Below are 14,324 nucleotides of genomic sequence, written 5' to 3'. Positions count from 1 at the left end.
GAAAATAGTGAAATTGGAAAAGAATGTAGCATAGACATTGAAGCTTATTCTTTCATTGAATTGTGAACAAAGGGAGCATTTTTTTTTCAAAGTGATAGAGATGGAAAGCAAAAAGGTGTTTTTCATGAATGTACTGGAAAAGTTGAGGTCCAGATAAACTTTTGGTCTGTCAGGGCTTTATTGTGGCGGATGACCAACTACCTACCCTCATTTATCCAAGGTATGGTTGTACTTTGTGTAATGAAGACAATTGAGAAACATCATAAGCCAATATTCCAGTTTCATGTTAAGATATATATATATATATATATATATATATATCATAGGGTGGGGGAGGGGGCGAAAATTTTGGGAGCCTTGAAAAATGTGTGGAAGTCGAGAACATTATCTCGGAAAGCAAAAATGGGTATGTTTGAAGGAATAGTGGTTCCAACAATGTTGTATGGTTGCGAGGCATGGGCTATGGATAGAGATGTGCGCAGGAGGATGGATGTGCTGGAAATGAGATGTTTGAGGAAAATGTGTGGTGTGAGGTGGTTTGATCGAGTAAGTAACGTAAGGGTAAGAGAGATGTGTGGAAATAAAAAGAGCGTGGTTGAGAGAGCAGAAGAGGGTGTTTTGAAACGGTTTGGGCACATGGAGAGAATGAGTGAGGAAAGATTGACCAAGAGGATATATGTGTCGGAGGTGGAGGGAACGAGGAGAAGAGGGAGACCAAATTGGAGGTGGAAAGATGGAGTGAAAAAGATTTTGTGTGATCGGGGCCTGAACATGCAGGAGGGTGAAAGGAGGGCAAGGAATAGAGTGAATTGGAGCGATGTGGTATACAGGGGTTGACGTGCTGTCAGTGGATTGAATCAAGGCATGTGAAGCGTCTGGGGTAAACCATGGAAAGCTGTGTAGGTATGTATATTTGCGTGTGTGGACGTGTGTATGTACATGTGTATGGGGGGGGTTGGGCCATTTCTTTCGTATGTTTCCTTGCGCTACCTCGCAAACGCGGGAGACAGCGACAAAGTATAAAAAAAAAAAAAAAATATATATATATATATATATATATATATATATATATATATATATATATATATATATATTTTTTCAAACTATTCGCCATTTCCCGCATTAGTGAGGTAGCGTTAAGAACAGAGGACTGGGCCTTTTTCGGAATATCCTCACCTGGCCCCCTCTGTTCCTTCTTTTGGAAAATTAAAAAAAAAAAAACGAGAGGGGAGGATTTCCAGCCCCCCGCTCCCTCCCCTTTTAGTCGCCTTCTACGACACGCAGGGAATACGTGGGAAGTATTCTTAATCCCCTATCCTCAGGGATAATATATATATATATATATATATATATATTTTTTTTTTTGCTTTGTCGCTGTCTCCCGCGTTTGCGAGGTAGTGCAAGGAAACAGATGAAAGAAATGGCCCAACCCACCCCCATACACATGTATATACATACGTCCACACACGCAAATATACATACCTACACAGCTTTCCATGGTTTACCCCAGACGCTTCACATGCCTTCATTCAATCCACTGACAGCACGTCAACCCCGGTATACCACATCGCTCCAATTCACTCTATTCCTTGCCCTCCTTTCACCCTCCTGCATGTTCAGGCCCCAATCACACAAAATCTTTTTCACCCCATCTTTCCACCTCCAATTTGGTCTCCCTCTTCTCCTCGTTCCCTCCACCTCCGACACATATATCCTCTTGGTCAATCTTTCCTCACTCATTCTCTCCATGTGACCAAACCATTTCAAAACACCCTCTTCTGCTCTCTCAACCACGCTCTTTTTATTTCCACACATCTCTCTTACCCTTACGTTACTTACTCGATCAAACCACCTCACACCACACATTGTCCTCAAACATCTCATTTCCAGCACATCCATCCTCCTGCGCACAACTCTATCCATAGTCCACGCCTCGCAACCATACAACATTGTTGGAACCACTATTCCTTCAAACATACCCATTTTTGCTTTCCGAGATAATGTTCTCGACTTCCACACATTCTTCATATATATATATATATATATATATATATATATATATATATATATATATATATATATATATATATATTTCTTTTTTCTTTCAAACTATTCGCCATTTCCCACGTTAGCGAGGTAGTGTTAAGAACAGAGAACTGGGCCTTTGAGGGAATATCCTCACCTGGCCCCCTTTTCTGTTCCTTCTTTTGGAGAATTAAAAAAAAAATAATGAGAGGGGAGGATTTCCAGCCCCCTGCTCCCTCCCCTTTTAGTCGCCTTCTATGACAAGCAGGGAATATGTGGGAAGTATTCTTTCTCCCCTGTCCCCAGGGATATATATATATATTTTTTTTTCATACTATTCGCCATTTCCCGCGTTAGCAAGATAGCGTTAAGAACAGAGGACTGAGCCTTTGAGGGAATATCCTCACTTGGCCCCCTTCTTTGTTCCTTCTTTTGGAAAATTAAAAAAAAACGAGAGGGGAGGATTTCCAGCCCCCCGCTCCCAAATATATATATATATATATATATATGTGAGAAATACTTAGAAAAGCAAATGGATTTGTATGTAGCATTTATGGATCTGGAGAAGGCATATGATAGAGTTGATAGAGATGCTCTGTGGAAGGTATTAAGAATATATGGTGTGGGAGGAAAGTTGTTAGAAGCAGTGAAAAGTTTTTATCGAGGATGTAAGGCATGTGTACGTGTAGGAAGAGAGGAAAGTGATTGGTTCTCAGTGAATGTAGGTTTGCGGCAGGGGTGTGTGATGTCTCCATGGTTGTTTAATTTGTTTATGGATGGGGTTGTTAGGGAGGTAAATGCAAGAGTTTTGGAAAGAGGGGCAAGTATGAAGTCTGTTGGGGATGAGAGAGCTTGGGAAGTGAGTCAGTTGTTGTTCGCTGATGATACAGCGCTGGTGGCTGATTCATGTGAGAAACTGCAGAAGCTGGTGACTGAGTTTGGTAAAGTGTGTGGAAGAAGAAAGTTAAGAGTAAATGTGAATAAGAGCAAGGTTATTAGGTACAGTAGGGTTGAGGGTCAAGTCAATTGGGAGGTGAGTTTGAATGGAGAAAAACTGGAGGAAGTGAAGTGTTTTAGATATCTGGGAGTGGATCTGGCAGCGGATGGAACCATGGAAGCGGAAGTGGATCATAGGGTGGGGGAGGGGGCGAAAATTCTGGGAGCCTTGAAAAATGTGTGGAAGTCGAGAACATTATCTCGGAAAGCAAAAATGGGTATGTTTGAAGGAATAGTGGTTCCAACAATGTTGTATGGTTGCGAGGCATGGGCTATGGATAGAGTTGATAGAGTTGTGTGCAGGAGGATGGATGTGCTGGAAATGAGATGTTTGAGGACAATGTGTGGTGTGAGGTGGTTTGATCGAGTGAGTAACGTAAGGGTAAGAGAGATGTGTGGAAATAAAAAGAGCGTGGTTGAGAGAGCAGAAGAGGGTGTTTTGAAGTGGTTTGGGCACATGGAGAGAATGAGTGAGGAAAGATTGACCAAGAGGATATATGTGTCGGAGGTGGAGGGAACGAGGAGAAGAGGGAGACCAAATTGGAGGTGGAAAGATGGAGTGAAAAAGATTTTGTGTGATCGGGGCCTGAACATGCAGGAGGGTGAAAGGAGGGCAAGGAATAGAGTGAATTGGAGCGATGTGGTATACCGGGGTTGACGTGCTGTCAGTGGATTGAATCAAGGCATGTGAAGCGTCTGGGGTAAACCATGGAAAGATGTGTAGGTATGTATATTTGCGTGTGTGGACGTGTGTATATACATGTGTATGGGGGACATTACACACCCCTGCCGCAAACCTACATTCACTGAGAACCAATCACTTTCCTCTCTTCCTACACGTACACATGCCTTACATCCTCGATAAAAACTTTTCACTGCTTCTAACAACTTGCCTCACACACCATATATTCTTAATACCTTCCACAGAGCATCTCTATCAACTCTATCATATGCCTTCTCCAGATCCATAAATGCTACATACAAATCCATTTGCTTTTCTAAGTATTTCTCACATACATTCTTCAAAGCAAACACCTGATCCCATATATATATATATATATATATATATATATATATATATATATATATATATATATATATATATATATATTATCCCTGGGGATAGGGGATTAAGAATACTTCCCACGTATTTCCTGCGTGTCGTAGAAGGCGACTAAAAGGGGAGGGAGCGGGGGGCTGGAAATCCTCCCCTCTCGTTTTTTTTTTTTAATTTTCCAAAAGAAGGAACAGAGAAGAGGGCCAGGCGAGGATATTTCCTCAAAGGCCCAGTCCTCTGTTCTTAACGCTACCTCGCTGTCGCGGGAAATGGTGGATAGTATGAAAAAAAAAAAAAAAAAAAAATATACATGTGTATGTGGGTGGGTTGGGCCATTCTTTCGTTTGCGCTACCTTGCTAACACGGGAGACAGCAACAAAGTGTAATAAAAAAAAATAGATAAATGAATACATTTTTTGTCTGTTTTCTTGGCACTACCTCACTGACGCAGGGGGTAGCAGTGCTGTTTCTTGTGGGGCAGGGTGGCTCCAGGAATGGATGAAGGCAAGCATGTATGAATATGTACAAACATTTGTATATATTTATATGTCTGTTATGTGTATGTATATGTATTTGTGTATACGTTGCTATGTATATCTATGTATATGTACTTGCATGTGCATGTATGTATATATGTGTGTATATGAGTGGATGGGTCTATCTTCATCTGTTTCCTGGTGCTACCTTGCTGATGCAGGAAATGGCAATCAAATATGATAGATAGATAAATAAGTACATTTCACCTTGAAGCAGAAACAGCCATTTCAAGAATTCATTCTCATGTGATATCAACTGCTGCCTCTTATGAGATTCTAATTGGAGGTCATTTGCCTCCTATGGGTTAAGGACTGAGTTCCTAAGACTCCTGACCTCTTTGTCTTTTCTTGAGAAAAAAAAAGCATCACAGCATTAACAAGGTATTCACAGTTTCAGATTTGATTCAGAGACTCTGCTGCACATATACTTCCCAACCCCTGATAACTGCTTCTCAGTGCCTGCTGCTCAGGGCACTCTTGCATACAGCTGATTTAGTGTTTGTCACATTCCTACAAAAATTCACAGGTCATTAATGGATGTTTCTGGTTCAATCATACAGTGTACTATATGTACATACATATGGGATCCACTAACACAAGATCATAGCACTTAGTGCATGTTATGCTTAATGAATGATACTGTTCCTCTCTGGTGCCAGTTAATTTGATTATCTATGCAGTACTGAGTTCATCCGAGTCTGATTTCAGCCACATATCAAATTTTCTCTTTAATGTTTCTATAATTGATCCATGCTCATTTCATATTTGTAGTATAAAGCTTCTTGAGTGGGCTCTCATAATTTTTTGTCTGATTCATTTCTGGTTTTCTTTTGATACTCCTGCTGATTTCATGACTATATCTTCCATGTTAAAAATTTTTTGGGTTCACAATATATTCTTTCATACCTTCAGTTTGTTGCCATGCTTAGATTATCTTGTATAATTTTCTCTTCTTCCGAGGCTATGTACTTGCAGTTTATTCAGCCTGACATAGTAGTTCATTTGCTCAGTCCCATCAGTTTTGCTTGTGAAATGGTTCTAAATTCTTGCTTGTTCTCATAGTTTCTTATGTTTCATTGGTAACCATATGTCAGAGCAGTATTCAGTTTTCCTCCTAATGCATACATTAAACATTTTCATTTGTTGTCATATGTCTCTTAGAGTGAAGGTTCTCAAAATCACACCGCTTGTTATTTGCCGTGATATTATTATCTTCTCAATGTTTTCTCTGAATTGTAGTGTCTTATTTATGATGACACCGAATTCTTTCACATTTGTTTCAATTCCTATCAGTTTCTTTGTTGGGCCAGCCTTTATAGGTGCCACCTATGTATTCTCATTTGTTCCATAACTTAGTTGCTCAAATTTTTCTTTTGTGAATTCACATCCAGTTCACTTCTGTCCATATGCATATTGTGAATTTGTTTTTAAGCCTTTTGCATCTCCATTTGATGAGTTTCTGACAGTCATTTTGCTTAAACTCATGCCATTAACAGAGCACCATACTTTTCTTTAGTTTACTTCTTTATTGATGTTATCTTGATTATAAAGAGCATTGAGCCAGACACCTTTCCGTATGGTACCCAAGTTAGGACATCTTCATTAGACATGGTTCCTTTTTGAAGTTTCTCTTACTTGAAATTCTATAATCGGTTTTTTCTTTTTACATTGGAGGCTCCAGTCACTGGCAAAAGTCCACATCAAGGCTGGGCCCTAATTGAAAAATAGAGAGGATTATGAAAGGAAAAAGGAATAGATAAGGGGTAGTATTTATGAATTTTGAAGGAAGTGAAAAATCTGTCCTTTGAAATGTGCAAGGTCATAGTTATTAGGAAAAACATGAAAGGTTAGAGAGTTCCAAAGCTTTAAGGTTTATGGAAAGAATCAGTTGTCAAAACGGCCCACTATTGAGTTACCAACGATCACACAATAATCATGTGATACAGCAGCTTACCAAGTATTGCATGGCATAGCTGTTGGTAGGGGCACTAATGCAGCCATCTCTTGGAAGCGAAAGCCATTGTAATACATATAGGAAAGGGAAAGTGAATCAGCATTGCAACATAGGGCAGCAGGTCAAGTTTTAAAGTTATCCTGGGTGTGGGAGAGTTTGTAAGTCTTACTGCTTTCTACTCAATTCTGTCAGGTAAGGATGCATAGCTTGAACCACCCCAGACGTGAGAGCAGTACTCCTCATAAGGATCAATTAATCCTTTGTATAAATGGAGCAGCTGTTGAAAGGAAAAGAATATTTGACATCTAAACAGGACTACCAGTTTCTTAGAGGTAGACTTAACCATTTCCATAATGTAGGATCTCCAGGAAAGAGTGGATGTTACAGTAATACCAAGTATGTTCATTGAGTCATGTTGTGGAATTACAGAATTGTCAAAGGAGAGAGGAAAGTTATTAGGAAGTTTTGTTAGAGAAATGGGTAGAAGCTGGGTCTTTGTGCCATTAAACTTAATCTTGTAACCAGATTTTGTTTTCCCCACTTGAGTAAGAGAGGAAGGAACAGAATTGAAGGACATGGAGGAATGCAGTGTTGAGTCAACAGCATATAAGTGCATTTGATAATTTGTGGAAGACAGGAAATTGCTGATATGGAGAAAATTTGTAGGCAACAGGACAGAACTATGAGGGACACAGCTGTTGATGAAGAAAAGGGGGAAGGCTGATCCATCAACAGGCAAGGAGATAGATCAGTCAGAGAGGAAGCTAGATATTAGGGAGCAAAGTGAGGGAGGGAAGCCAAAAGAGGGGAGCTTAGAGGTAAGACCCCAATGCCACACTGTCAAAAGCTTTGGATATGTCAAGGGCAACTACACAGGATTCTCCAAAATCTTTCTTGGATGATGACCAAACCTTAGTAAGATAGGAAAGATCACCATTGGATCTTGCCTTATGGAAACCATACTGGTGATCAGAGAGAAGACTGTGAGATTTAAGATGTCATAGGATATGGTAGTTGAGGAGGAATTCAAAGACTTTGGAGATGGCGGAAGTCAAAGCAACAGGGCAATAATTAGAGGGTTAGAAAGGTCACTTTTCTTAGGGATGGAATGTGCCAATGCATGCTTCAGAGAGGAAGGAAAGTTCTAGTTTTTAACAGAAACAAAACAGAAGAGCAAGTGCAGGTGCAAGTTCAGAGGCACACTTTTCCAGTACATGGGGATGAATGCCACCAGAACCATAAGCCTTGCTTGTGCCAGTGAGAGAAGCACTTTTCTGACTGAAAATCAATTACGGGGAGGGACATAAGATTAGTAAGAGGAGCATCATGGTGTGAAGGAATGTTAGAATCATCCAAATGGAGTTAGAGAAGAAACGGGAAACAAAGAGAGTTACTTTTTCAATGGGAGAGACAGCTGTAGTATCATCAGAATGGAAAATTGAAGGAAAGGTAGAGCTACAGTTGTTCCTGATGCCCTTAGCCAAAGGCCAGAAAGGAATGCTTTGCCTCATGGGTAATGTCTTTGCAGTGATTACAGACTGTGATGAATGCTGAATGGGAATTGGCAAAGGAGAGTTTTTCCAAGCCCATTTTGCCTGATCCCTTTCCTGAATGGCTTCTGAACAGGAACAGTTGAACCATGAATTGGCTGAAGAGGTCATTTTGTAGGAAGTGATAAATGCCTTCATTTCCACAACAATAACCTATGCTATGCATTTGGTAGAGCCAGAAGCATTACCACATAAAAGATAGTAATTTTCTAAGGAAAGCCAGAAAAGGTTCTCGTAAGTTATTCCAGTCAACATCGTTGACGGGAATAACTTACAAGGGGGAGGTGCCACTAAAATTGATACATCTATGAATTAGTGATCAGATGAACTAACTGGGGATGAGATTGTGTAGTTACAGTGGGATGGATTTGAGGAGCAAAACAGATCCAGAATATTGGGAGAGTGGTCATAGCAGTCAGGAATATAGAAAGGGTAGGAGATAATTTGCTTTAGATCTTTGAGAATGGAGAACATGAGGGCTTCAGTCCAGGGTTGGAGTAATTGTGATTTAATTGAAATGTAATTAATTACAGAAATATAGTAATTGTAATTGAGAATAGAATTAAAGCAATCATTTGTAATTAATTGTGATCACGGAATTGTAATTTGATTGTAATTGCGAAAGGGGAGGAAAGTGATACTGTAACCTTGTGAATGCAAAGGTGGTTAAGCGGTACTTTTGAAATACTGGGGGTAGTGGTAGCGGTACTGGACCAAAAAGATAATGGCTGTAGTGGTATAATCTATGAAAGGTATACCCGGTAGTGGTAGTGGTACTCGCTAGTGGTACTTTATCATGAACCATTTGAGCCCACCCTATTGATCACGTGGGTTGGCTGGAGAACCCTGCAGAGGTGAATAATGCAATTAATCTTCTGTCTCAGAGAGAGCAGAGGAGCAAGAAAATCATACCAGTGGAGATTTCTGCCTTAAAGGAGCTTGTGATTGTTCTCGAACCTTTTCATGAGGCCATGGAAGTTGTGGAGGGGCAGAGGAAGGTGACCATATCTGCTATTGGACCAGTGATTCAGGGACTTAAACACTCAGTGGAGAATCTTATTCATAATCATGACATGCAATTACAGCACTGTGAATGGCTGGAAGTCGTATTGGACTCTGTAAAGAATTGGTTGGATCTTTTGTTGAAGCAATATGACGAGGAAACTGTCATTATTAAGTGATCCAATGCTATACTGGAAAGAAGTGTCCCAAACTTTGCATCCACTGAAGAACCTTGCAAGCGAGGTGATTGGGAGCACTGCTACATCTCCTCCATCAGAGCGAGTTTCCAGCTTTGCGATATTTTCACTGCTAACAGAGCTCAAGTTGGAGTCACTTCCTTCCATTCAATGTTATTGATAGAATGCATTAGTGAGTTGTGTAAAACTACCAGCTTTTTAGTTAACATATGCAAATTCTACAAAAATGAAATCTTTATATTACTTTTGAGACACTTGTTTGGAAATAAAGGATATCCATACAATGCAAAATAAGATTTTTTTTTTACCAAAATGATTTTTTCTCTAAGTTAGGGAAATTGTGATCATAATCGTAATTATAATTGATTTTGTATTGTGGTGATTGTAATTGCTATTCTCAAATGTATTTGTAACATTATTGTAATTCAAAAGAAATGGAAAGTGTTTGTAACTGTAATTTGATTTTTAAAGCGTAATTACTCCAGCCCTGCTTCAGTGAAGTGGGCCTGCATTCTTAGCTGTTTTTGATATTTACAGGTACATTGTTGTCTGTACTTCATTGCTCCATCAGGTCATGGTTTAAAGCCCCTTGACGTTGAGTTTATGAGACGCCTCCATGACAAAGTGAATATCATTCCTGTTATAGCCAAAGCTGACACCCTTACACCTGATGAATGTCAACACTTGAAAAAACAGGTGAGATATGTCTCAAGAATGAGCCATTTTAGATTTGGTTGCTTTACCGTAATTTTATTTCTTAGATTTTTGTTAGATTATCAGTGACATTAAAAGCTTATTTAGAAATGCATTAATCCCTTGAATCTGGAAGTAACTAGGGAAATAATCTCACAAATGTAGTACAGAGTAATATGACATTGATTACCTAACTTTTGTCTTCATAGAAAAAAGTTTCTCAGTTTTTGAGTTTGAAAGGAGAAAAACTGAAGGAGGTGAAGTGTTTTAGATTTCTGGGAGTGAGTTTAGCAGTGGATGGAACCATGGAAGCAGAAGCAAATCACAGGGTGGGGAAGGGGGCGAAGGTTCTGGGAGCATTGAAGAATGTGTGGAAGGTGAGAACATTATCTTGGAGAGCAAAAACAGTTATGTTTGAAGGAATAGTGGTTGCAATGTGAGGAAAGATTGACAAAGAGGATATATGTGTCAGAGGTGGAGGGAACAAGAAGTGGGAGACCAAATTGGAGGTGGAAGGATGGAGTAAGAAAGATTTTGAGCGATCGGTGCCTGAACAAACAGGAGGGTGAAAGGCACGCAAGGAATAGAGTGAATTGAAACAATGTGGTATACCAAGGTCGACATGCTGCCAGTGGATTGAACCAGGGCATGTGAAGCGTCTGGAGTAAACCATGTCAATCTTTCCTCACTCATTCTCTCCATGTGACCATACCATTTCAACTCACCCTCTTCTGCTTTCTCAACCACACTCTTTGTATTACCACACATCTCTCTTATCCTTTCATTACTTACTCGATCAAACCACCTCACACCACATATTGTCCTCAAACATTTCATTTCCAACACATCCACCCTCCTCTGCACAACCCTATCTATAGCCCATGCCTCACAACCATATAACATTGTTGGAACCACTTCAAACATACCCATTTTTGCTCTCCAAGATGACATTCTCGTCTTCCACACATTTTTCAACACTCCCAGAACCTTTGCCTCCTCCCCTACCCTGTGCAAGTCATCACTGCTTCCCCAAATATATCCCATTCCACACCCACTCCCCTCACATCATTTGCTCACCTTTTGCCATCCTATGTAGCATCATTGGGATGGCCTTGATTAGGGCCTCAGCTGCCTAAGCAGTCTCAGCTAACTTAAAAAAGGAATCCTTTGAAATTTTAGATAACACAGTTTGCTGGGAATGGACAGACAAATCCAAATATCACAGCTTCTAAGTATATCTTGATTTTGCGGAAAATTTTTGATTCATATCCTGTCTTGAATAGTTTAAACAGAAAGTTTTTCCACTATGAATGTTATGGCTAAGGAACAGCAGGCCCTGACTTGATAATGGTTAGAGAAGATATAAGAGCTCAGTTAGTTCATCAGGCTGTGGCAGGAATTTTCCAGAGGTGGGTTGGATTTGGTAGTTAATCGCATTATCTTAGCAAATGATTGATCTGATCTTGTTAGGATATCTAATGATCTTGTTAGGATATCTAATTGGTTATTGTTTCTTCAAATGGCCCCTCAGTGAAAGAATTTAGGTGTCACACAGGGAGTGAGTGATCACCTTGCTTGGTAACTTTGATTTCAAACAGTAATTATCTTTTTGATATTACCAAAAGATATTTAAGATTAGTGTCACTGGAGCTTGTGTTAGATATTAAGAGATTCTTTCCTCCGAACATGATGCTTGTCAGAGTTTCCCAAAAAATAACTTTCTCCTTCTTTTTCGTACATATAACAAAATATTAGGTGTCAGTTTTTTATGTCAGCATTGTTGTTTTAGATTAAAAGTGATATGACTTGTCAAATGGCATTTCAAGATTAGATTGTTTCTCATCAGGTACTTAATGAAATAGCACAACACAAAATAAAGATTTATGAGTTCCCAGAAGATGAAGGAGATACATCTGGTGTCAAAATGAAGCAGCGAGTACCGTTTGCAGTTGTTGGATCCAACACTATAGTGGAGGTTGATGGGAAAAAAGTAAGGGGTCGCAAGTACCCTTGGGGAATAGTTGAAGGTAAGGCTGTTGACATAATATGTTTAGCTAAGTCAAATACAAGCTTATTTGAAGATTTGATGCTTAGCTGTGAAGAGACTGATGGAATGATCTCTGATTAGATACAAAACATTCATATGTACTTGCTTCTTGAATGATGTGATTTCCATGTAAGGATGTTATGGTTTTATGCATTTTGATTTTTCTAACTTTAAGATATCAAAATACGGTTTTATACACAACTTACAACTTGATTAGTGCCAAGGATACATATCAGATCACCAAGGAATTAAACAAACATTGCTTAACATAACACCAATGGAAATGCATGTGGACAGCACCATTGTGCAACAATACATAATGCACGGTGTATGGGCTTCATTGGAATGCTACTAATATGGAAAAATGATGGTTAGATTCACATGATAAATTTGTTAACTCTAACTCTTCAGTTTGGTTTCCTTTCATCCTTGTCAATTTCAGGTTTTTAAGTGTTTTATGCATTCACTTTATATATCCCTGGGGATAGGGGAGAAAGAACACTTCCCACCTATTCTCTGCATGTCACAAAAGGTGACTAAAAGGGGAGGGAGGGAGGGGCAGGAAATTCCCCCCCCCTCCCATTTATTGGTTTTTCAAAAGAAGGAACAGAGAAGGGGGCCAAGTGAGGATATTCCCTCCAAGGCTCAGTCCTCAGTTCTTAACACTACCTCACTAACTTGGGAAATGGTGAATATGTATGGAAAAAAATCATTGAAATGGTTTGGTCACATGGACAGAATGAGCTAGGAAAGATTGACAAAGAGGATGTATGTATCAGAGGTGGAGGGAACAAGGAGAAGTGGGAGACCTAATTGGAGGTGGAAGGATGAAGTGAAAAAGATTTTCAGTGATTGGGGCCTGAACATACAGGAGGGTGAAAGGCGTGCAAGGAATAGAGTGAATTGGAGCGATGTGGTATACCGGTTCGACGTTCTGTCTATGGATTGAACCAGGGCATGTGAAGCATCTAGGGTAAACCATGGTAAGTTTTGTGGGGCCTGGATGTGGAAAGGGAGCTGTGGTTTCAGTGGATTACACATGACTGCTAGAGACTGAGTGTGAACGAATGTGACCTTTGTTGTCTTTATCTAATGCTGCCTCACACACACGGGGGAGGGGGGATGCCATTTCATGTGTGGCGGGATGGCGACAGGAATGGATGAAGGCAGCAAGTATGAATATGTACATGTGTATATATGTGTATGTCTGTGTATGTATATGTTGAAATGTATTGGTATGTACATTTACATGTGAGGGTGTGTATGTATCTACATGTGTATGTGGGTGGATTGGGCCATTCTTTCGTCTGTTTCCTTGTGCTACCTCGCTAACACGTGTGACAGCAACAAAGTATGATAAATAAATATTATTATACTTTGTTGCTATCTCCCGTGTTAGCGAGGTAGCACAACGAAACAGACGAAAGAATGGCCCAACCCACCCACATACACATGTATAAACATACTTGTCCACACATGAACATATACATACCTATGCATCTCAGCGTATACATATATATATATACACACACAGACATATACATATATACACATGAACATAATTCATACTGTCTGCCCTTATTCATTCCTGTCGCCACCCTGCCACACATGAAATTACAACCTCCTCCCCCTGCATCTGCGCGAGGTAGTGCTAGGAAAAGACACAAAGGCCACATTCGTTCACACTCAGTCTCTAGCTGTCATGTAATAATACACCAAAACCACAGCTCCCTTTCCTCATCCAGGCCCCACAGAACTTATCATGGTTTACCCCAGATGATTCACATGCCTTGGTTCAATCCATTGACAGCACGTCAACCCTGGTATACCACATCGTTCCAGTTCACTCTATTCCTTGCACGTCTTTCACCCTCCTGCATGTTCAGGCCCCGACCACTCAAAATCTTTTTCGCTCCATCTTTCCACCTCCAATTTGGTCTCCCACTTCTCCTCGTTCCCTCCACCTCTGATACATATATCCTCTTGGTCAATCTCTCCTCAGGCATTCTCTCCATGTGACCAAACCATTTCAAAACACCCTCTTCTGCTCTCTCAACCACACTCTTTTTATTACCACACATCTCTCTTACCCTATTATACTTACTCCATCAAACCACCTCACTGCACATATTATCCTCAAATATCTCATTTCCAGCACATTCACCCTCCTGCGCACAACTCTATCCATAGCCCATGCCTCGCAACCATATGATACTGTTGGAACCACTATTCCTTCAAACATACCCATTTTGCTTTCCAAGATAATG

At 40.0% G+C, this 14,324-nt stretch overlaps 1 protein-coding gene across 3 annotated transcripts in view; it reads left to right on the top strand.

Annotated features, from left to right (window-relative positions):
* Positions 1 to 14,324, top strand: part of pnut (septin 7-like protein pnut) — a 150,678-nt gene that overhangs the window by 76,103 nt on the left and 60,251 nt on the right. For all 3 annotated transcript variants that reach the window (XR_011714256.1, XM_071675083.1, XM_071675074.1), the window contains exons 5-6: positions 9,855 to 10,013; positions 11,857 to 12,037. Coding sequence is in view for 2 of the 3 variants with exons in the window: in XM_071675083.1 (XP_071531184.1) it covers positions 9,855 to 10,013; positions 11,857 to 12,037 (340 nt within the window). In the remaining variant the exon portion in view is untranslated. The remainder of the gene's footprint in view (positions 1 to 9,854; positions 10,014 to 11,856; positions 12,038 to 14,324) is intronic.

The sequence above is a fragment of the Panulirus ornatus genome, chromosome 2 (assembly GCF_036320965.1).
Source record: "Panulirus ornatus isolate Po-2019 chromosome 2, ASM3632096v1, whole genome shotgun sequence".
Classification (NCBI taxonomy): Eukaryota; Metazoa; Arthropoda; class Malacostraca; order Decapoda; family Palinuridae; genus Panulirus; species Panulirus ornatus.
The sequence above is the reverse complement of the archived record's forward strand: the minus strand, read 5'-3'. Positions and strand labels throughout refer to the sequence as shown.